This window comes from Lissotriton helveticus, chromosome 5_1 (genome assembly GCF_964261635.1).
Source record: "Lissotriton helveticus chromosome 5_1, aLisHel1.1, whole genome shotgun sequence".
NCBI classification, from domain to species: domain Eukaryota; kingdom Metazoa; phylum Chordata; class Amphibia; order Caudata; family Salamandridae; genus Lissotriton; species Lissotriton helveticus.
The window spans coordinates 352,924,762-352,946,037 of record NC_136065.1 but is presented as its reverse complement, the minus strand read 5'-3'; the positions used below and the strand labels follow the sequence as shown (position 1 = coordinate 352,946,037).

General features: G+C 44.3%; 1 protein-coding gene across 2 annotated transcripts in view; it reads left to right on the top strand.

Moving 5' to 3' along the window:
* The window catches only part of MMEL1 (membrane metalloendopeptidase like 1), a 963,690-nt gene that overhangs the window by 177,258 nt on the left and 765,156 nt on the right, over positions 1-21,276 (top strand). Inside the window, exons 1-2 of one of the 2 annotated variants that reach the window (XM_078640928.1) lie at positions 5,939-6,620; positions 7,930-8,093. In XM_078640928.1, coding sequence (XP_078497054.1) covers positions 6,571-6,620; positions 7,930-8,093 — 214 coding nt within the window. In that variant the 5' untranslated portion in view covers positions 5,939-6,570. Of the gene's footprint in view, positions 1-5,938; positions 6,621-7,929; positions 8,094-21,276 lie in introns of those variants that run through there. The other variant, XM_078640929.1, reaches the window with a different exon arrangement.

Sequence of the window (21,276 nt, the reverse complement as noted above, 5' to 3'; positions counted from 1 at the left end):
ATTCTCGAAGCTTCTGTGGGTCATCAAAGGTACGAGAACGACCATTGTGGGTTATTTTGCAGAGACAAGGATGAAGAATTCCATATTGGATGTTTAGTTCCCTCATGCGTGGACGTAGATTGAGGAACTCCTTGCGACGTGCATTCGTAGCAGTTGATAAATCCTGGGCGATGAAGATGGTATGACCCGACCAAATGAGACGACGTTTTGCTCTTGCAGCTTTAAGAACAGTCATCAATTCGGTGAATTCCAGAAAAAGCAGGATGATACCTCTGGGTTTGGTCGGGTTAGACGTTGGTCGCCCCAGACGGTGAGCACGCTGTATGTTTAGAGGGATAGATTCTGGTTGGAGATCCAGAAGTTCGTAGAGGAGTTTGCGGACGAAGGTCACCATGTCGCCCTCCCCAAGGGACTCCGGAACACCATAAATACGGAGGTTATTCCGCCTGTTACGGTTCTCAAGGTCCTCTGTGTGAAGTTTCAACTGCTGTATCTCCTTTTCAAGAGTAGGAATTTTTGTAGAGACATCCTGGACGTCACTGATGCGTTGTTCTAGTTGCAGAACTTTGTTTTCCATGACTGCCCATCTGTCTTCTATCTGCTTGAGCTTCTCATTAGTTGCCACCATGAAAGGTTGTAGGCCACGAACCTCTTCTAAAATGGAATCCAGCACCGGGTTCTGAGAGGTGCGAATTGGGGAAGGAGGGTCATTCTTATGGCGTTTCGGTGTGGTACCGGTGACAGACGATCTCGCATGGCCTGCGTTCTGCGACATGATGTCAACAGAGGGGCAAACTAAGAGGACCGCAGGAATGGAAGTCACACCGCAATAATAAAAGTTTTGAGACCCTAAATGTAGAGGTTTAGAAAGTACTGGAAGAGAGAGGTCCAATACGAGGTGACAGGTAGCACTAGTGAAGCAGTAATTCAGACCTATATGACAGGGGTCGATAGGCAGCAAAAATCAGTGTTACAGCCAAAAAACCATCCAGGAATAAGGTGGTGAACAAAACAGCAGAGCGTCCATTGATAATGGGACCCAAGTGAGTTATTCGGTGTGCCACGAAGGGTTAATGGTGAAAGAAAGATAGGTATGTAGCATTGCGCAGATAGCACCGCAAAATGGCCGCCAAGAGGTAAGGCTAGCAGAAATGCAGAGGCTGAGGAGAACTCTGGCGCCAACAGTCACAAAAAATGCCTTGAAAGCATGGTGCGCAATATGTAGGACATACCTTGTCTAAATATGGCCTATGGAGGCAGCAGACGAGCAGATACAGTGTTGGAAATGCCAAAAGAAAAACGGGACGTGAGCGCGGCGGCACAAAATGGCGGCCGCCCGCGTCCCGGTATCTGGAACAGAAGCTGCGGGAAAAAAGATGTCAAAGCGGCAATTGCGGGCGCCGCTGCTGCTCGCAAAGCACGGGGACCATGTTCCGCCGTGCGAAAACAACTTTTTCCGGTGTCCGTAGAGAGAGATAACAACAATATTACAGGAAAGACTCCCGCGTCGTCACGGAGCTCAGCCGGGCAGCGCCATCCCACGTCGGCGCGTAAGCCACGCCCCCTAAACTTCTCATTAAAAACAAAAAATGACCCTTCCAATGTTCTGCTAAATTTGATGCAGATTCAGAGTGCAAAACGTATTAGCAAATTTACACTTTTTGCGCTCTGCTTTTGAAGTGGTCCCTTTAATCGATATGCAGGGATTCGCACATTTTACTCCCCGCTCCCTTTTAGAAGGACTCCCCATTGATGGACTTGCATGAATTAGAAAATACCAAGAGTAATCTCAAATTACTAAGGGCCTTATTACAAATTTGGCGGTCCTCCAGTGGCGCCGCCACGTGCTGTCTGCTGGAAGACCACCAAAGCCATGGTGCGCCCGCATGCAGGATTAGGAGTTTAATCCTGGCCGGGGGGGGACAGTGCTGTGGCGGTCTCATGACAATGGACTGTTAGGTTCGTAGAAGAGCTTAGCGTGCAGCCTGCTGCTGTGACAGCACCTGCAGCACATTCTTTCATGGTGTGGCATGCATGGCACACCATGCAGGAACAGGGGTGCAATTCCAGGGAAGCACAACATGTGCCCCTCTGCATGCACCTTCAGGCCCAGTTAGGGTCCCCTTAGTTGCCTCTCTGCCACCCTTTTCATGGTGGGCTCACCACCATGAAAGGAGCAGCGGAGAAGTAACTCATAATATGGCCTGTGGTGCCGCAACAGCACCAGCAGCATATTGTATTGTATTGTATTGTATTGTATTGTATTGTAGGTATACTTGTATAGCGCGGTCCTGTCGCCCGAAGGGCATCCTGGCGCTTGAGATCCGGTCAACAACACTTCCACTGCTCAAACATTCCTAGGGAAAAGATGTGTTTTTAGGGCTTTCCTAAACGGGAAGTAGTCCCTTTGACTTCTCAAAGGGAGTGGCAGGGAGTTCCAGAGTTTGGCCGCTGCGACACTAAACGAGCGGCCACCCATCCTTACTCTCTGGAACCTCGGAACCACAAGCAATTGTGCCAAAGAAGAGCGAAGGGGCCGCGAGGCAGAGTACCAAGCAAACATATTCTGCAGTGGCACTGGGCCCTGTCGATGTACCGCCTTAAACACTAGGCACGCCGCTTTATACAATACACGCAAGTGCACCGGCAGCCAGTGTAGGGCCCTTAAGGCTAAGGTGGAGGAGCTAAGCTTAGGGCGAGAGAGAGCCAGCTTAGCGGCCATGTTCTGCACCCGTTGTAACTTCCCCAGCAGGTTTTTTGGGGCCTCCAGAAGCAGCGCGTTGCAGTAGTCTAAACGACTCAGTATGGTCCCGCGCACTACTTCCGGCCTGGCCTGTACAGGGAGAAGGGGCAAGACTTTACGCAGCATGCGTAACAACATCATGCACGAGGAGATGGTCTTATTAACATGCATGTCCAGCTGTAAATTTGGGCAGAAAATCACCCCCAAGTTACGAGCTGACTCCGCGGCCGACACTGTCTCGGGGAAAGTAGAAGGCCAGAGGTTCTCCGGAAGTACCCGCGGAATCCGGTCCATGGAGCAATGGAGCACCTCGGTCTTTGTGCTGTTAAATTGCAAGGAATTAGCCCGAAGCCAGTCCGCTGTAGCTGCCATGCAGCGATGGAATGTCTCCAGCGGGACCGCATTATTTCCTTCCAGGGAGAAGACCAGCTGGGTATCATCAGAATAATTAAAAGCCTAGATACGAAAAGATTTTATAAGCTGGACCAGAGGGCGGAGGTAAAGATTGAAAAGTATAGGGCTGATGGCCGAGCCCTGTGGGACCCCCTACCCTACTTTCCGCAACTCCGATCGAAAAGGAGGAAGCGCGACCATCTGCTGCCGGTTGTTAAGGTAGGATACCAGCCAGTCTCTTGCCCCCTCTGTGACCCCGCACTCCTCCAGCCTCCTGATGAGGGTCCGATGGCAAACCGTATCGAACGCGGCCGACATGTCGAGCAGCACCAGAAAGGCTGCCCGACCACTATCGACACACGAACTAAGATTGTCAAGTACGGTTACCAGTGCGGATTCTGTCCCATGCGCTGGACGGAAACCAAACTGTGTCTCATCGAACCACCCGATTTCTTCCAAGAAGCCTGAAAGGGAGCGGGTCACCAACTTTTCCACGATCTTAATAGGAAAAGGGAGCAAGGAAATCGGCCTATAGTTGGAAAGACAGGCGGGGTCCAGAGTCGGTTTCTTAAGCAGTGGTGACACGACTGCCAGCTTCCAGCACTCGGGAACTGTTGCCGAGTCCAAAGATTGGAGGCAGATGGAGTACAGAGGCTGGAAGAGTTCCGCCTGAAATGTCTTCCAGAATTTGGGTGGCAATGGATCAAGCGGAGAACCAGATGACACCGTTCGTGCCAGGCTGCAAAACTCCTCAAAGGAGGGAATGGAGAAGCATATTGCAGCTCCCTGACCGCTGCACCACCGCTGCAAGATCCTGTATTCCCAGTCGATGAAGCTGTCCTGTGGCGGTCCAACCACCCAACTCGTAATACTGCAGGCGGGCCCGCAGTGTGGAGGTGGTCAGACTGCCATCATGAGTACGGAGGTCCTATGGATCACTGCACTCGTAACAAGGCCCTTGGTATCTGCCAGTGTTCATTCATGTTGCTCAAACAGTGTAAAAGTTATTAGAAAATCAACAAATCACTTTTCAACTGACAAAATACACTTTAACGCTTTCAAGCTCATCCATTACCTTTTTCAAACTCTAATATCTCAACAACTGCTACAAGAATTTCCACCAAACCAACAAAAGCACACTTTCTAAGTAAAGTTTTATTTTCATTTGTGTCCTTTGCATTATATTTTAGCACAAAATTAGTGCTTGAAATAGAAAAATAGAAGTGAAGCGACCCTTTACCAGAGTAACTGCTTGTTTCTGAGAAGTGCCGGTACTCTCCAATGAAAAGGATTACGTCACTCTTGAGAAGTGCAAGTGCTCTCCTTCTCAAAATAAGAAAGGGCAGGTACTCAGTACTGGACAGTACTGACCCATTTAAAGCACTGCAAAAAATGCACCCTCGCTTCCATAATGGGCACGATGAAGCATTTTGGATTCAAATCTAGAGCAAAATTGCAGTTTTGCATTTGTCATCCTTTCAGGAAATTTCAAGACTTTTTGTTGAATTTTAAGTAACTACAAAAAAGCAAAGTATGTGAATTACGCACACTCTCAGTTAAGATCACTTTATTCAGTGAAAACAATATGACCCATGTCCAGAAGGCAGGTCATCAGTTATTACCTTGTGGATTTAACCCCTTGTGGTCTGTTTCTGGTTAAATACCTTTGTTTCTTACTTGCACACATGAAAACAAAACATGAAATAAAATATATATATATATATATATTTTTTTCAAATCCATCTGACAATACTAAGGGGCATAGCTTGGTCAGTAAGATTGGGGGGAGTGAACTTCAGATTTCCCGACAATAAGACTGGTGTATAATATTACAATACATAATACGACAAGCAGAGCGCATGAGAGGGGCTTAAGGGGCGGTAGAAAGGGAAAGGAATGCAGATTGGTATGAGTAATAAGGGAGAGAAAACACATTATTTTCTATGATAATCAATATTTTTTAGGACTTTCGAAACAGAGATGAGAGTGAGTGTATGTTTTTGTGAGTGTGTACTGGCAAAAATCCCAGGTGAAATCTGAGATACCTCTCTATACATGACGGAAAGCACCTGTACCCAAATATTCCTCAGAAAATACATTTATTAGGGGGGTGCAGTATTTTAAATGGCCGGTACTGTCCGGTACTGAGTACTGGAACTTTTTTATTTTGTGACCGAGAGTTCCTGCAATTCTCAAGAGTGACATGATAGCTTTAATTGGAGAGCACTGGCACTTCTCTGAAACAAACAGGTACTCTGGTACAGGGTACCTGCACTTCTATTTTTCCATTTTGGGGGGAAGGAAGTAACACATCAAACATCCCCTCCCCCATACCTGAAGCTAGCAAACTAATGCAACCAACACGAAATATTTATAAGCATCATGGTGATTACGTTCTGCATCAGGAAAGAATAGCAGAGTGACCAAACACTAATACTCTGTAAAGCAATCTAGTATAAATTGACCAGCGAGATAACAAAACGCTGCATAGTGTACATGCCATAACAAATTAATAGCTACAGTAAAGGGGAAGGTAAATCAACTACAAAGCAGAAATAAGCACAACATGAAGCATTCCCAAGGAACGCCGAACGACCAATGCAGAGTTACAACGCAGTCTAGGCACTGAGGCGTTTTCGTGTTTGAAGTCGCATGCTAGGCTGTTATTCTCTCACCACAAGCGCAGAGCCGCTCTCTAAAATTCTCGCACATGAGCAGCGGGTCAGGGGATACCGCAAGAGGCTGCTCGGAAGGAACTGCTTGGATGTTCTTAGCTCTTGCACGCGCAGAAGAAAGGCAGTCGCAGTTCAGAATGAGCGCATCCCCGGCAAATCAGGCAAAACTTTAGCGGGGCTGCCTGAGGCATGCGATTTTTCTACTGCCTGCCCCTCTCTCTATATATATGTGTCCACTGCCTCGTCTTCCCCTGCCAGTGCCCCCTCCCTCCGGCCACCACTTCTCAGCGCGAGGGGCAGAGCGCCTCAAGAAGTTTCTGAGATGGGACTGAGGCAAGGATGCTGACGAGGGTTGCTCCGGTGCCTCGAGAGCGAACTCACGTCTGAATCCACAGGGAGCAGAGTCTGCCGGACCAGACCCCCCCTCACCCATGCCGCTATTGGGACCGTCTTCCTTCAGCACCTGGAGACTACTAACTGGGGAGGGGGATCCGCGTATCTGGATGAAGGGGAGTTTCCTTGCAGCGACGGGGTCCTGCAGCCAGGAGGCAGCGTGGGGGGTTTCCCTGAACACCTCCCACTGCGTGCAGCTGGTTTAAGGGTGGGGGAGTTATCGACCTACAACCTGTTGACGATTCCCGCGAAGAAGCGCCAAGATAAGGGTCTAGCTTTGCTTGGGGGCATTTTCTACCTGGGGCTCGTGCGTCTGAAGATCAGAGGAAAGCCCCTGCGCACTGGCGCGCGCCTTAATCACTGGAGATGGAAAATGACATTGGCAAGTCTGTTGACAACCAAATGGAAAAATATATGTAAATATGGTTAACCAAATTGTTTTTAAGACGTTTTTTCTCTGTTGATCTTTCCCCCCTTTCTTTTTTTTTATTAAAGGCAGTTTTCAACAGTTTTCTTTAATCTATTTAACAGCACTTTTTGCTAATTTGTTATATTTGGTCTTGTTTCCTAATATTTAATCAGTAATGCAAATCATGTTGATGTCTCCTCATCTTGTTAATTTTATCATTGTTCTCCTCTCACCCATTTCTCCTTCCCTCCTCTTCTCTCAGTAATCATTTTCTTCTCCCTTACTTCTTCATACCTTTCCCGGATTCCTTCAATCTTTCCTTTACCTTCCTTCTCTTCTTTCTCTCCTTTCCTTTTGCACTTTGTTCTCCTCTTTGGAACTTTGCCTCTCTTTCATTTCTTTATTGTTCCTTCTACACCGGCACCAAATCCTTTAATTCCTTTCTCTTACTCTTACCACTCTTTCTTCTCTTCCATTTTTTACCCAATTCATCTCTTTCTCAACCTCCTTCATTTTTGCCTAGCTTTCTTTCTCTCACTTCTTATTTCCTCTCCTTCCTTGAATGGTACCCCTATTCTCCTTTACCTTTCTTTTCCTTCCCTTTTCATTCCTTATGATGTTTTGTTTCTTCCTTTAATCTTTCCTTTCCCTTTTTCCATCCCTTTCTCCTTCCTTGCCGTCTCCCCTTTTCCCCATTTCCACAGTTTTTCTTGTTCACAAGTTGTTTTCTTCTGTTCTCTTCTTCAGCTGTTTCCTTCACCTTCCTTTCATTAAGTTGTGTCATTTTCTCTTCCCTTAGCTTCTGCTTTTGATTCTACCCTTTTCATTCCTCCGTATCAATAATTTCTGCAACATTCCTTCATGTACTTCCTTCACTTTTCTGATTGCTTCAATTTCTTTTTCCTATCTTTCTTAACTTACTCCCGTGTTCTTCTTCCCTCTCTCTCTTCTTCTTGTAGCAGGTTTCTTTATTACTCACTTTCATTCCATTCCTCCCATACGTTTGTTCTCTTTTCCCTCCGTGTTAACCGTCATTCATCGATAACCCTCTGTCCATTGCTTCTCTACTCCCCCTTTCTCCTTCTTTGCTTGTTTCCATCCCTTCCTTTATCTCTATCATAATCCTCTCTTCTCTGGTTGTTCCTTCTCTCCACCCCTTTCCTTATTCTCTTTCTCTAACCTACCCCCATCCGTCGTTCCCCTTCTCCATTTCTTTGCGTTCCTTCCTTCTCCACTTTATTTGCCCTTTCGCTGCTTCGTTCATTGTCTTTTAACCCTTTCTGCTCCTATTGAGTCATATTTTTAATTCCTCCTAGAGTTACAATAATGGGGAAATCGGAAAGCCAGATGGACATTGTGGAGAAATCGACAAAAGCTGGCAGGAAATCCTGGAGTTTGGCCGAGATCGGGCTCTCGGTGCTGCTTCTCCTCATGACCTGCGCAGTGGTGTCCTTGGTGATCTTGTACACAAGCAGCCGAGGTAAGTCGCATTTCTCTGCGCATTCCCCGAGAAATCGAAGCACCTGCCGAAAGCAACCCGTTTATATTGCATCCCAGAGACAGCGCGTGCAGGTCTCACAGCAAGATGCTGGAGGTGAGCAGAGGGCGCTTTTATCTTCCCTCTGCAGAATGTGCCGTTGAGTAGAAGAGAACATTATTTTATTTCTGCATGACAATCTTACTGGATAAACGTGTACTACAAGAACTGGTAATGCTTTCATCTGCGGTTGTTGTGTACTAAAAACCAACCAATGAAAGGGCCCATCTAGTTAAATGAGTAAAAGAGTTCCCTTTGCCCACTCTTGCATAACCAATAGCCCTCAGCAATGAAGAGATCAGAATGCCCCTGTGTTTGACGGAGTGGTGTTGCAGTTTTTGATTCAGTGTGACACTAATCAGTAGATGTCCCTCTTAAAGGGGCCATCGAATCAAATGCAAAAAAGAAAAAAAACGAACATTGATTTACTCAATCATCAATCACCAGCAATCGTAAATAACAAGACGTGGGTAATTCTTGCTTGCTTGATGAGGCCATGTTGGATTTTGAGGGCTGTTACTGACGACATTTACTGGAGGCCTTCTTGTAAAGTGGTCACTTTATGGAAGTTATGAATATTCCTAGGCTCCGAATCAATATGCCATTTTTTTCACTCAAGACCATATTAAGGGCTGTCTACAAGTTTTGGTGGTGCGATAGCAGGCGGCACGCCACTGCCAGGCTCCCCCATCGCCAAAACTCACCACCACCCGCCGACCAGGTTACAAGTATTAATGTGGTCTGGCAGGTGGGCGGCGTGGCGGTCCTGCGGCAGTGCAGTGTAAAGACTTATGGTGAGCCTTAATGGCACCACTGCGAGACCGCCAGTGCACGTTCCTTCACAGAAGGAGTGCACCATGTCGTGCATTCCTTCCCGTGGAAATAATTGGGGGGAGAAACTACAGTGGGGCACTATATGTGTCCCCTGCAGGCACCCTGTGCACAGGGGCAGGAGGGGGCCCCATAGGGTCCCCTTTCTTTCCTCACTGCAAGCAGTATCATGAAGGAAGAACCTCCATGAGACCACTGAGGAAAGTTGTAATATGCTTGGTGGTGCCTCAGGGCACCACCAAGCATATTGCAGATCCCAGATTTCTGTGTCACCGCCAGGGATCTCTCATCCCTGATGTTTGAGGCGGTGCAATTGAGGTCCTACTGCCCAAGTTGCAATAGGTCGGTCGGGCCGCCGGAGCGGTAGTGGCTGGACCACATCCACAGTGAGTTTGATGAACCTCAGACCGCCAAACTCATAATCAGCCCCTAAGTGTGCAAATGTCATGATTCATGTGTGAAAACATATTTTTGAAATCTATGATACATGAATTCAAATTTGTAAATCCATACCTACCTTTGTAGTCTTACATCAGTACAGTGTAATTTTGCTTGGGAGTATATCTTCTTCCAGAGGCAAGTAGTATGTGACCCAGGATAGCTTGTAAAATACAGGAACAGTTTGTGGGGTTCTATACATTTTTATAAACCACAGTCCCATGTTGAATACAATCAGAGAATACTCCTGTCAGTGCATGGACACAGATTGAACAAAATTCCAGGGGCGGTGGAAGTATCACAACACAAGATGCCAATGACTTGTTCCATTAATTTCATCTCAATAGCCTCCTAGCAGAGCCCAGTTGCTGTTAGAAAGGAGAAGTGTAGGAATTACAGAAAGTAAGCATGCAATTACAGCACTCTTTTTTTAATTTAAATATTGCCACCGGGCCTCTGCCAGGAGAGTAGCCATGTCAGGGTGGGGAGCACCAGAGACCAATATAGGTACAGCAATTGCTACTACTGGCTATCTCTAATTGATACCTATGTCAATCAATCAAAGTACTTGTAAAGCGCGCTACTTACCTGTGAGGGTCTCAAGGCGCTGAGGGGAGGGGGTGCCGCTACTGCTCAAAGAGCCAGGTCTTGAGGAGTATTCTGAAGGCGAGCAGGACTTGGGTCTGCCGTAGGTGGGTAGGGAGGGTGTTCCAGGTCTTGGCGGCGAGGTAGGAGAAGGATCTGCTGCCGGAGGTTGTTCGTTGGATGCGGGGGACAGCGGCAAGGGCGTGGCTGGCAGAGCGGAGCTGGCGGGTGGGGGTGTAGAAGCTGAGTCTGCTGTTAAGGTAGGCTGGTCCGGCATTGTGGAGTGCTTTGTGTGCGTGGGTGAGGTGTCATGGTCAGGAGCAAATATGTATCCAGGGTTGGAATAGGGATGGAAATGGGCTTCTCCAATGAGAAAACCCAGTACTGAGACGAACTCTGCATGAATGGACGTTTTCTAAGCATTTACTTATGTTTGAATATAAATCATCTGCACTTATGCAGGAGCAAATATTGTCACATGAATATTCTTTTGAAAGTATTTTCCCAGAATTTCTTTGAAAAAAAGTAAATCTTCCAAAAATAGGTGTAGATTTTTGATTTTTTTCAGGGTTCATGCCCCTGGTTTTTATTAATCCATACACCAATGATCTGGTTACATAGAACACTTCAACCTTTAAATGTTACATCAACAAAAGGGATATTTGTATACTGCTAGGTAAGGTTACGCTTGTTTATCAGTCGTGCCCACCTCCAACTGTTGTTTTCTAAAAAATCTTTGAGTTTGTCAACCAACCACACACAAGGTCACATCAAAAGAAAAAGAAAAATGTGTGGGAAGTCAGAAAGTACCTCATGTAAGCTCCACCCATAGAGCTACTGGTTGGTACTCACCAGCTTGCTTACAATGTCATCATCAGTCATAATGTAGTTTACAAATCTGGTACTGGGATAATGACAATAGCTCACCATAACTTTAGAGCGCTAACAATTATGTTTGAAAGTCTTAAATTTAATGTGCATGTGGTGTTACTAATCAGTGTGATACAGTCATATATTTGTGTGCAAATAACTCCAGAGCATCCTTTCTCATTGAAAATTCAATTTTATCATCAGAGTAGTTTTCCACAAGATGAGTACAAGTGCAAGATGGGCTATACAATTCTGTTAAGCTAAGCATTAATTTTTCAAATCTACAATTCTACTTGATATCTCTTTTTCAAACTCATCTATGAAGAATAATTAATTTATCCTTAATTAAATGAAAGTGTTAATCACCACGCGTGGTGTAAACTAATTACACTGACCAACATACCAGCTTCAATCCAAGTGTATGTATAATCATTAGAGAGGAATTCTCCAGATAAAGGTTGAACACCTCTATAGGAATATCCCAACCAATTCAGAATGTAGTATATCAAATGGCTAAACTTATTTCCAACGAAATCTCCAGGTAGATCATCTCAAATGTTTCTAAATCATGCATACTTGTTTCCATATCTGTTGTTTTGTTTATACAAAATCAGATGTATTTCATGAATGAATGACTCTTGACAACATTTGCTCCCTTATGAACAGTGTTAACTATCTTTTTTTCTCTACATTTATCACATTTTATACCAATGTTTTAAAAAATATCCTCAATTTCCTAAGAAAACCTGACTATTTAATCTATGGTGTAGAACCTCTATACTTTATATCAGATGTTAGTAAACTATTAGCTGTAATAACAACGGGGTTGACCCTGTGTCCCTCAGAACCTGGGTAAGTAATAGTTAAAAATAAATTGGTTCTGTCGGGTACGAACAACAATTATTTATCCAAGAGTTTTTCTTCTCATGTGATTTTCAAACCAGAAAAAACACAATTCAAAAACCCCCTCTGAAAAGGAAAAGCAGGCAGATTCTTGCAATCAATAAAAAGAAAACCTGTAACTGACTAAATGTTCTCTTTATATATTTGTATAAGTCACACTTTTACAAAAAATCATTTCTATACAGTGACTGTCAATATCTACAATACAGTGCAAAAACAGTGAAAACAGTGAATAGTGATCACGTGACAAAGACGATATATACAAGATTAATACATTCAAAATAGACAATCTATACAAATATACAAAGGACTACAAAGTTTTTTCGCAGAGGCCAAATCAACTTCCTTAACCCTTTTAAATTTCTTTTAATTCGATGGAGTTCTAGAGTTATGGGGCCTGTAGGGAAATGTCGACGTTTCGACCCTGTTCAGCGCCAACTTGTTGGTCGTGGCGGGTCTTTCTCAAGACGAATATATGCACAACAGTCTTAGCTTTCAAGTGCACAAATGTCACCTGGAATCACGATAACTCACAGTCCTCTAGTCGTTCGGTTTCACTGTTTTTGCACTGTATTGTAGATATTGACAGTCACTGTATAGAAATGATTTTTTGTAAAAGTGTGACTTATACAAATATATAAAGAGAACATTTAGTCACTTACAGGTTTTCTTTTCATTGATTGCAAGAATCTGCCTGCTTTTCCTTTTCAGAGGGGGTTTTTGAATTGTGTTTTTTCTGGTTTGAAAATCACATGAGAAGAAAAACTCTTGGATAAATAATTGTTGTTCGTACCCGACAGAACCAATTTATTTTGAACTAGTAAACTATTAGCAACATTCCAAAGACAGCGGAATCACAGAGATTGAGACAATCCTTCTAGAGTTTGGCGATCTGTTAAGAAACCTGAAATTCTTAGTTCATCATAACTCAGTTTCTCATTAGTTTAGTCATCATTGCCTAAGAACATTGGTCATATGTCAGTGCCCTTTCACCTTAAACTTGGGCCCTCACTTCCACTGTAACACCCCTATCTATTGGATATCCTTCTCTTTTAAAAAACTACCTGATTTCCCCTACTAATTTTCCATTGGTTTTCGAAAGGTAGACGGGATATTGAATTTGCATTTAATGAACAGCAAATGTGTTTTAAGAAAGCTAAAAAATGTGTATGTGCCATCAATTATGTGCCTTTCTATACAAGCCATTAGTTATAATGATGCAATTGCAAGATGAGCTCAATTGGTTAATTTTTATTTATAAATTTAATTATTAATATGATTTGGAACTCCAGCGGAAGTCCACATAACACAACATTAGAAAAATACATTTTAAAACACAAGATAAAATCGGTAAAAACAGAGATAGATAGAATACTTTGCAACAATTCAGCCTCCACTGAAATTCAAATGTTATGATTAAAAAGAGGCAGCAGCCTTAAAAAGTGACGATGCGCATTGTGCAGTGTAGAATATGCAAGAACTACATGCTTAAAAACTTACGATGCATGCAAAAGAGATTACTAACTGTATGAAGGACCGTAACCATAAGAAATGACAACATACATTACACATTACAAACCAGACTCATAGTACACACAAATTCTTAGAACACATTAAAAAAATGTCTAAAAAAATAGGAAATTCTTGTTCAAAGCTATTTCATTAGGGTGGACATAAAGTCACTTGCGAGCCTTCAGAACAGAGTGTATATTATGTTTGAGAAACAAAGGCTTTAAAATGTAAAGTCATGCATTATGCAACATAGGGCATACCAATAACACATGGTTTAGATCTTGAATGTAAAGGTGGCAAAACTCAGATATTCTCTCCTTTTTTGGGACTTTATCCCAAATACCACTAATCAAATGAAGGGGTGGAGCAAGTCCATTCGCATTAAAACGATCAGTCTTCTCATCCAATGAGGAAGGTTCCACGTTAGATAAGGCTGAGGTTTGTTCCCCAGAGTACTGTCCTTGACCACCTGGTTTTGCATGTTAGACTGGCACAAAACAGTGTCTCTGGCCAAACTTATTTTAATGGAGAGAATTTTTTATATAACTCTTTAAAAGAGGCTTGGACTTAAAAGCGCCTACATTCAGATCAAGCCCAAAAGTTTCCTTTGCCACCTCACAAGACCTAGAGAAGGCTCTCTTTGTTTCTGAAGATAAAAAATTTCAATCCTCAAAGCTGCATGAAAGTTCTCTTCTACTCACCCAGGAAGGAGTTCCCCCACCTCAAAAATGCTGCCAAAGCAAAAAGATAAGAGGATAAAGCAAACTCCAAATGAAAGACATTGGGGCTGCAAGTGAATTAAAGTAACAAAACCAATGGAAAATAAATCCTTCAATTCCCTCGAGAAAGCTCCGTCATCTCATATCCAACAACTCAAGCGCATAACATAATGAGGGGGGGATTTTAATCCTAGTGATCGACATAACATGGCCTAAATGGCATCTCCCCCACAATTTATAGCATCTATTAACCCCTTCGCCGCGGGGTTAATTCCCCCCGCGGCGCTGGGGGGGCGAGCACAGTGCTTGTGACTAGCTCGGCTCGTCACGCTGCACGGTGGCGCTGTGCTCATGACGAGCTAAGCTCGTCATGACCACGCCCGTTTTCGTGGAACGCCCAGCACAGTGTGTGAGCACCGCGCGGGTCATGACAAGCTCAACTCATCATGAGCACAGCGCCACCGTGCCTCATGACGAGCTGAGCTCGTCATGAGCACGGGAGGGTTTAAGGGCATTTGCCTGGGAAAGGGCCCTATTCAAACAGAGATTTATATGGTTATCATCCCACTACCTAATTGGAAAGATGTTGCCCAAATAAAATAAAAAAATCCACCTTTTCTAGCTTCTTCTCCCCTAAAAACCATTTCAACAGTTGAGTCCCTGTAACATTCTTTAAAAGAAAATCAAGATTTTACATTTGGCTGAGGGTAATCCATCGGCAGACCATTGAAAGCATTGTAATACTATGTAATGATATCTTTATAATTAATTTGGTTGACACATATGAATGTATATAGAAATACAAGTTGCAGAGACCAGGTTATATGTAAAAAGTTGAGATAAACTCACAAAGTGAAAAGGAGCTCAAAAGATTAATTTTGAGTACCTTATTTGAAGATCATCACGTTTTCAACTTGTTCCAAATGAAATGGGTGTGTGCCTTTTTTTCTCCTCTAGGCAATTGAGTTGAAGAATTTTCCACCCTTGGTGGACTTGTTCACGTTAGGGTGGGGAAAAGTTTTGCCTTAGAGAAAAGCTGGATTATCAGTGTGTTGAAGAGTGTTTTGTTGAAACAGGAAGTTTTCTGGCACTCAATAATCAAAAAACAAAACACTGAATGACCAAGTTTTTTGGTTGAATTGGAAACAGACAGGTTTTTTTTTGTTTCTAATAATCAGATGATTTTTTGGAAAATGGAATTCTACCTTGGCGACAACTTGCATCTTTTCTCCCACTTTGAGGAAGAATGTCTCTCTCCCTTTACTAATGACAGTATACTACTGTTAGAAATGGGATTTCTGGTTGGCTAAGGCTTGTGCCAAAGCCTGGAAGAAACCACCACTCTAGTCAGGGCAAAGGAGTTACACGCTGAAGATAACCCCTGCTCATCCCCTTGGTAGCTTGGCACAAGCAGTCAGGCTTATCCCAGAGGCAATGTGTAAAGAGTTTGCGCAATACACAAACACAGCAGCAACACACTAGGTACACCACAAAAGAAACTCCACACAAGGTTATATCAAATATAGCCTTCGTATTATCATAAACACATTAGAAACATAATCAAACATTTACACTGTGCCAACAGGCACTGGCAATATTCACAGTGAATTATATAAAGGACCAGGCCAATCGAGCCATGGTCAGAACCATTAGAACGGGTAAGTAAATGTAAAACACCACCAGTAACTACTAGTACAATAAGGTGCCTATTATTGTTAACTGCAACATAAACACATTAGGTCTGCATCATGTTAGGCCTAAATCACATTACACATAACTCACAATGCGCCTAAACCACACTATGCATTAGGCATAGAACACATTATGCATGAACCTCATAAACATAACATTAGGCATAAAACACATTACGCCCCACCAGCATAAACACATTATGCAATAACCTGTTTAACCTCCCAGTAGGCCCACCTTAGAAACTGACCCCAGGCCCACTGGCCTTTTCTAGGGCTCCAATGCCTTCTCTCCAGAAAGTCAGGGCTTACTCCTGGGCTATCAAAGTAGCCCTCTGGCTGCCAATTCAGCAACATGCAAAGTGCCCATATCGCTGGGGCAGGGCAGGAGTGTACCTTACTCCATCTTAAAAGTGCCCCCAAAGGAAAAAGAATGGTGCTGGCACTACTGTGCCTTGTGAGCCCCACTGGGCTCTTTAACAAATAGGCCCACGTTGCAGCTGCCCACTGTCAAGCGGGGCAGCTGGAGAAAAATTAACCTTGGCATGCAGTGCCCTGAGAGCCCTACTCCGGGACTCCTACTTGCCAAATTGCTCCCAAACGTTGCAGCTGCCCACTCTCAAGCGGGGCAGCTGGGAAATCAGCACCGGCACTCACGGTGCCCTAAGCACTACCACTGGGTGCGGGCACCAGCAATGTGCCCCAACACACCCCCCAAGCAGGGTGCAACTGAACCCCACTCACCAGGCCCTCTGTGGGTGACTCCACAGGCTCTGGGTACAGGAAATGTTCCCGACAGGTCCCGCTGCTGGGACCTCTTCTCCAACCTCACTGGAGCCTTCTCCTCTTCACCAGCGCAGTGGGGGCAGGCACTGACAATGTGCCTCGGGCCCCCTCCGCCGCAGGACTCCTACTTCTTTCAGTACTAGGAGGAAGGGGTCCCAGTGTAAGCAAGAAATAATAAACACAAATCACGAACTGAAACTCACAAAACAATTAATGTATCCACACTGTTTTAATTCACAATGGGATAAAGTATATTCAATATACAAAGCAATTTATCATGAAATATAGGTTGGTTGCAAAGTGCCCAGGGAAGAGCAGGGAAGGAGGTGATGATCAAGTGAGGATGTGAGGATGGAAGGAGTTAGTGACAGTAAAATCAGTCAATTGGCAATATTATCTTGACGAATTAAATGCAAAACAAAATGACCAGAGGTTCAGGCATTTAAATAAATTGGCATACTTCACATATTACAATTATTGTTACAATGGTGGCGTGAAGTTGACACTAGAAAAGGTGGTTGTCGACGTTTCGACCCTCTAATGTACGCAGGGATAAGTGGTGCCCTTGCTGTGGGGTCTTCTTCAGGACCAAAAAGGAGTGGGGCTGGCAACCTGATAAAGATATGTAAAGGGAAACTATATTATGCAGCGGAATACGAATCAACCTAAAATCAGGGTAGGTGCACAATGGACAATTGGAAAAACATCATTATCAGCATAAATTAATTGCTCCACAGGAATATGCAGGTAGTGCCGAGATAGTAATGGCACACCTGTCCAATAACCAACTATAACAATGAATCAACTCCTAATAGCTTTCAGGAATTGTAGACCGGAGCGGTATAGTTAGGCAGCTAGCGTGGAAAGAATGGGGAACACCATCTAACCCAGAATTTGGGATAATGAATAAGTCAAGAGTACCTGCAAATCAAGAATCACACGGTGATACGTGGTGACGTCACATGAGGTTCTTATAGTAGATACGTGTCTGCAAGGGAACACGTAACATTTGAGATGGAACATTTAAACAATTTTGCACTGTAACGTATAAAAAAGTTACACCGACATGCGGTTGGACTGGCTTACCGACTGCCTCGAAATGATGGAGGAAATACAGTTGTCGGTAAAACGATCGCACCTAAAAATAAAGGGCGCACTGATCACTTATAAAATAAAGTAAAACCTGTGGGCCTGAGCAGAGTCTGTGCAATAACAATGTAACATTGTAACCAAACTAACAGGTTATCAGGCACTCACCGTTACTAATGCGGTTCGGGGGCTGTGCCGCCTATGGACCGCGGGTTGAAAGACTCCGTGGTGTCTGTTTTCTGATTGTGAATGATATGCAACTGTTTCTGGGGAGTTTTGGAGCGCTCTGCTTGCAGTGCTCACACCCTCTTTTCAGAGATGGGGCTCTGCCATCAGACACACCACAGGGGGACAGAGCCAATATTCACTGGGCACGCACCATCCTATTCAGGGACCAGGGACTTCTCCTCCCACTACTCAAAATGTAGATGTCCCATTCAGCCTAGCCCTGACTCACCCTGCCCCTCCTGGAGCCACACACACCTAACCAGCCCCTGTAACTCAAAAGCCAGGCAGGCAATTCACATCAGGCAGGCAGACACATAGCACACAGAAATGCCACCTTCTAAAAGTGGCATTTCTAAAATAGTTGTAATAAATCTGCGCACACCATTGCATAACATTTATTATCACTATTCCAAACATACCAAACTTGACCACGCTACGCCTCTCATATCCGGGATTACCACTGAAACACTTATCAAGGAATCCCCAATGCATTTCTATAGGAGGGCAGCCCCACAGTAGTGAGAAATCAAAATAGCTGTTTTGTCACTTCCGGGACATGTCACACACTTAAGGTACATGTCCTATCTTTTACCTACAATTCACCCTGCCAATAGGACTAACTACGGCCTAACTTAGGGGTGACTGACATGTAGTAAAAGGGGGGTCACATACATGGCACACACTTTAGGTGCCACTTCAGAGCGGCAGTGACACTGCACGCACAGGCCCTGCAATGGCAAAGGCTACTTTGGTGGGTGGCACAATCAGCGCTGCAAGCCCACCAGTAGGATTTAATTTACCAGTCCAGGGTATGAGATACCACTTTACAAGGGACTAAAAGGTAAATTAAATAGGCCAAACAGGTGTAGACCAATCTTACCATTTTTAACACAGAGAGCACACGCACTTTACACTGGACAGCAGTGCTAAAGTGCCCAGATTCCTAAAATCACCAACACATGTCAGCAAAAGGCTAGGAGAAAGCAAAAAGTTTAGGGATGACCCTGCAAAAAGGGCCAAGTCCAACAACTACATAGAGGGGTCCTTTCCTGTGTCTCTGAGGTGTGAGCATTAACATCTACATGCTCCCGTCTTTGTGTTCTTGACTTTCTTCAGTTAATTAGACTGATAGCCTAAAAATAGTTATGGACATTTCCCGACATTCGTGTTCCATGCTAGACAAAGTCATCACGTGTTTCCGCATCACAATATCTATAGTAAGAATCCAGTGTTCTTATTGATAATCATCCTGACCTGCAGAAACTGTTTCACAGCATGACCTGCGGCCTCCGCTTGTGGCTTTCACCTCGCTGAGTGCATTTACCTCCTCTCTTGGGGGCCCTCGTGCCTCATCCATGGTGGGACCACCATTGGCTTTATTTTTCAGGAATGCCGTTCCACAATCACAACAGGAGCCACTATGGACTTGGAGGCATGGATGTTAGTTGTATGACCAACCACTGAATCATCTATTTTAAGGTTAATACATACATTTTGCCTGGAATGTGCTTTTTCTGTATGGCTCAGGCAAACTCTTTTTGATTCTCATTTCACAATAATAGGTCAGCCAATGTCCTGATGACACCCTTTCTTTTTGTAATTTTTTTTTATTACATTGCAAACATAGTCACAAGCATAATGTACACCCCAAGTGTCTCATTAGCAATATCCAACAGTTAACTCCCACTTAAATCATGTGCAAGGGGGTTAACCAACCCAGTGTTTGTGGGCAGAGATCATGAATCCAACTCCAACACTTTTTATTGGGTGTAGGGCCTGGACCCTCTGCACATGGCTGAAGGCTGTGTATAGCGGGAATGGACTATCCTGTAGATGATTGAGACAGGGTATGGCAAGCTGTGACCAATCTCTACTGCGCGTGGGCAAAGGTGTGTGAGGTAAAGTTGACATGCAGGTCCTGGCAGAATGCCCAGCTCTGCTGCCAACCTCCTCTGCACACAGCTGAACATGACTATAGGCTAGGTGCAGAGTAGGTAGCTGGTCCTTGGGGAGGTGTGGTACAGAGATTGATGCTGCTGCTCATAGCTTAAGACACACAGATGACGGACGGAAAGCAGAACAAATCAAACATTCACTCCCAGTCAAGAGATTTGGGTTAAACCCATCATTCTTTTGCTCACCATGCCACCCCAGTTTAGACCCAGCCATATGTAAATCAGTCTTTACCCTGCTCCTCATGGGAACACCCCAGTTGAACTATCAAGCCAGGTCCTACCTGGACCAGAAACAAGCATCCTGAGATCGACTTCAGGGTATCACTCCTCATCAGGGCTGTTAGCTGCTCATATTTTAACATTATGAAGAGCGGGTTTGGCTTGCCCAAGGGGTGATGTTTTCCGATCCCTGGAACATATGGTCAAAGGCCATGACCAAAGGCCAGGGCTTGCCTCCAACCCCCAGGGTGGTTGAGTAAGGATATATCCTGATGGTTCTGCAAAGGCATGCCCACTTTGCAGGAACATCGCCATGTGCATGGAAGAAATGGCTGACCCCAAGTGTGGAGTTGGCCGGCGCCTGTGGAGATTCAGCCAGGCCCTGAAACAAACCTTTATTGCACAGTGGGGGTTTGCTGAGCCCTGCAGTTTGTGCTGTGACCCACACCTTTTTACATAGGCTCTATAGAGTAGCTATAGACTATATACAGATCTTAAAATTGCTATGTTCGATGAATATGGTTTCAGTAAATAATGTCCAGGTCAAGACATTTGTAAATGATCGGTGCTTAGTACTTAATTAAATATTTTAGTATTTGTTTATGCCTGTGTGTTTTTGAAGAGAAGTAACTGGACAACTCGGAGTTGGACTAAACAACTGAAAAAAAAACCTTCAGAGAAAAAAGTTAACTTTTATGCTTCATATTCTGATAACACTATTACAATGACTGCAATAAATGGCTATGCCCCGGAACTATTCATACACATTTTGCTAATAGTCAGCCCACACTGTAGCAGGCACATATTGTTTTACCGGGTGTTGAGACCTGGACGTATATAGAATCTCCTCTTCACGTTACATTTTACCCATTTTACCACAAAAAGCAGCTTGGTTCTTGGTATTGGCTAGATCAATTATGTGCACATTCAAATCAGTATTCACCACTTGTGCCTCTACTGAGGGATTGGTCACATAACACGCAAATGACACATCTAGAATTTTTTCTCACTCTTCAGAAATGAAAAATCTCGTTAACCCCTTCTCCTCCAATCTCCTCTTCTTCAACTTCCATATCTGAGTCATGCTCTTGGCGTTAGCAGGAAGGATTGGGTTATTCTCACTGATGCAACTCCAAAATCAAGCAAAGAAGTGATAAGGTGAAGTGATGGACTATAACTTTGTTTTTATGCCTAGACAGAACAGGGCATTGCACCACAAACTTTTACGGAGGAAATCAGCCCTCTGCTTTTTAGGGAGAGGTGTGGCGCAGTGGCCAGAGATGCTGACTGCGGGGCTCATGGT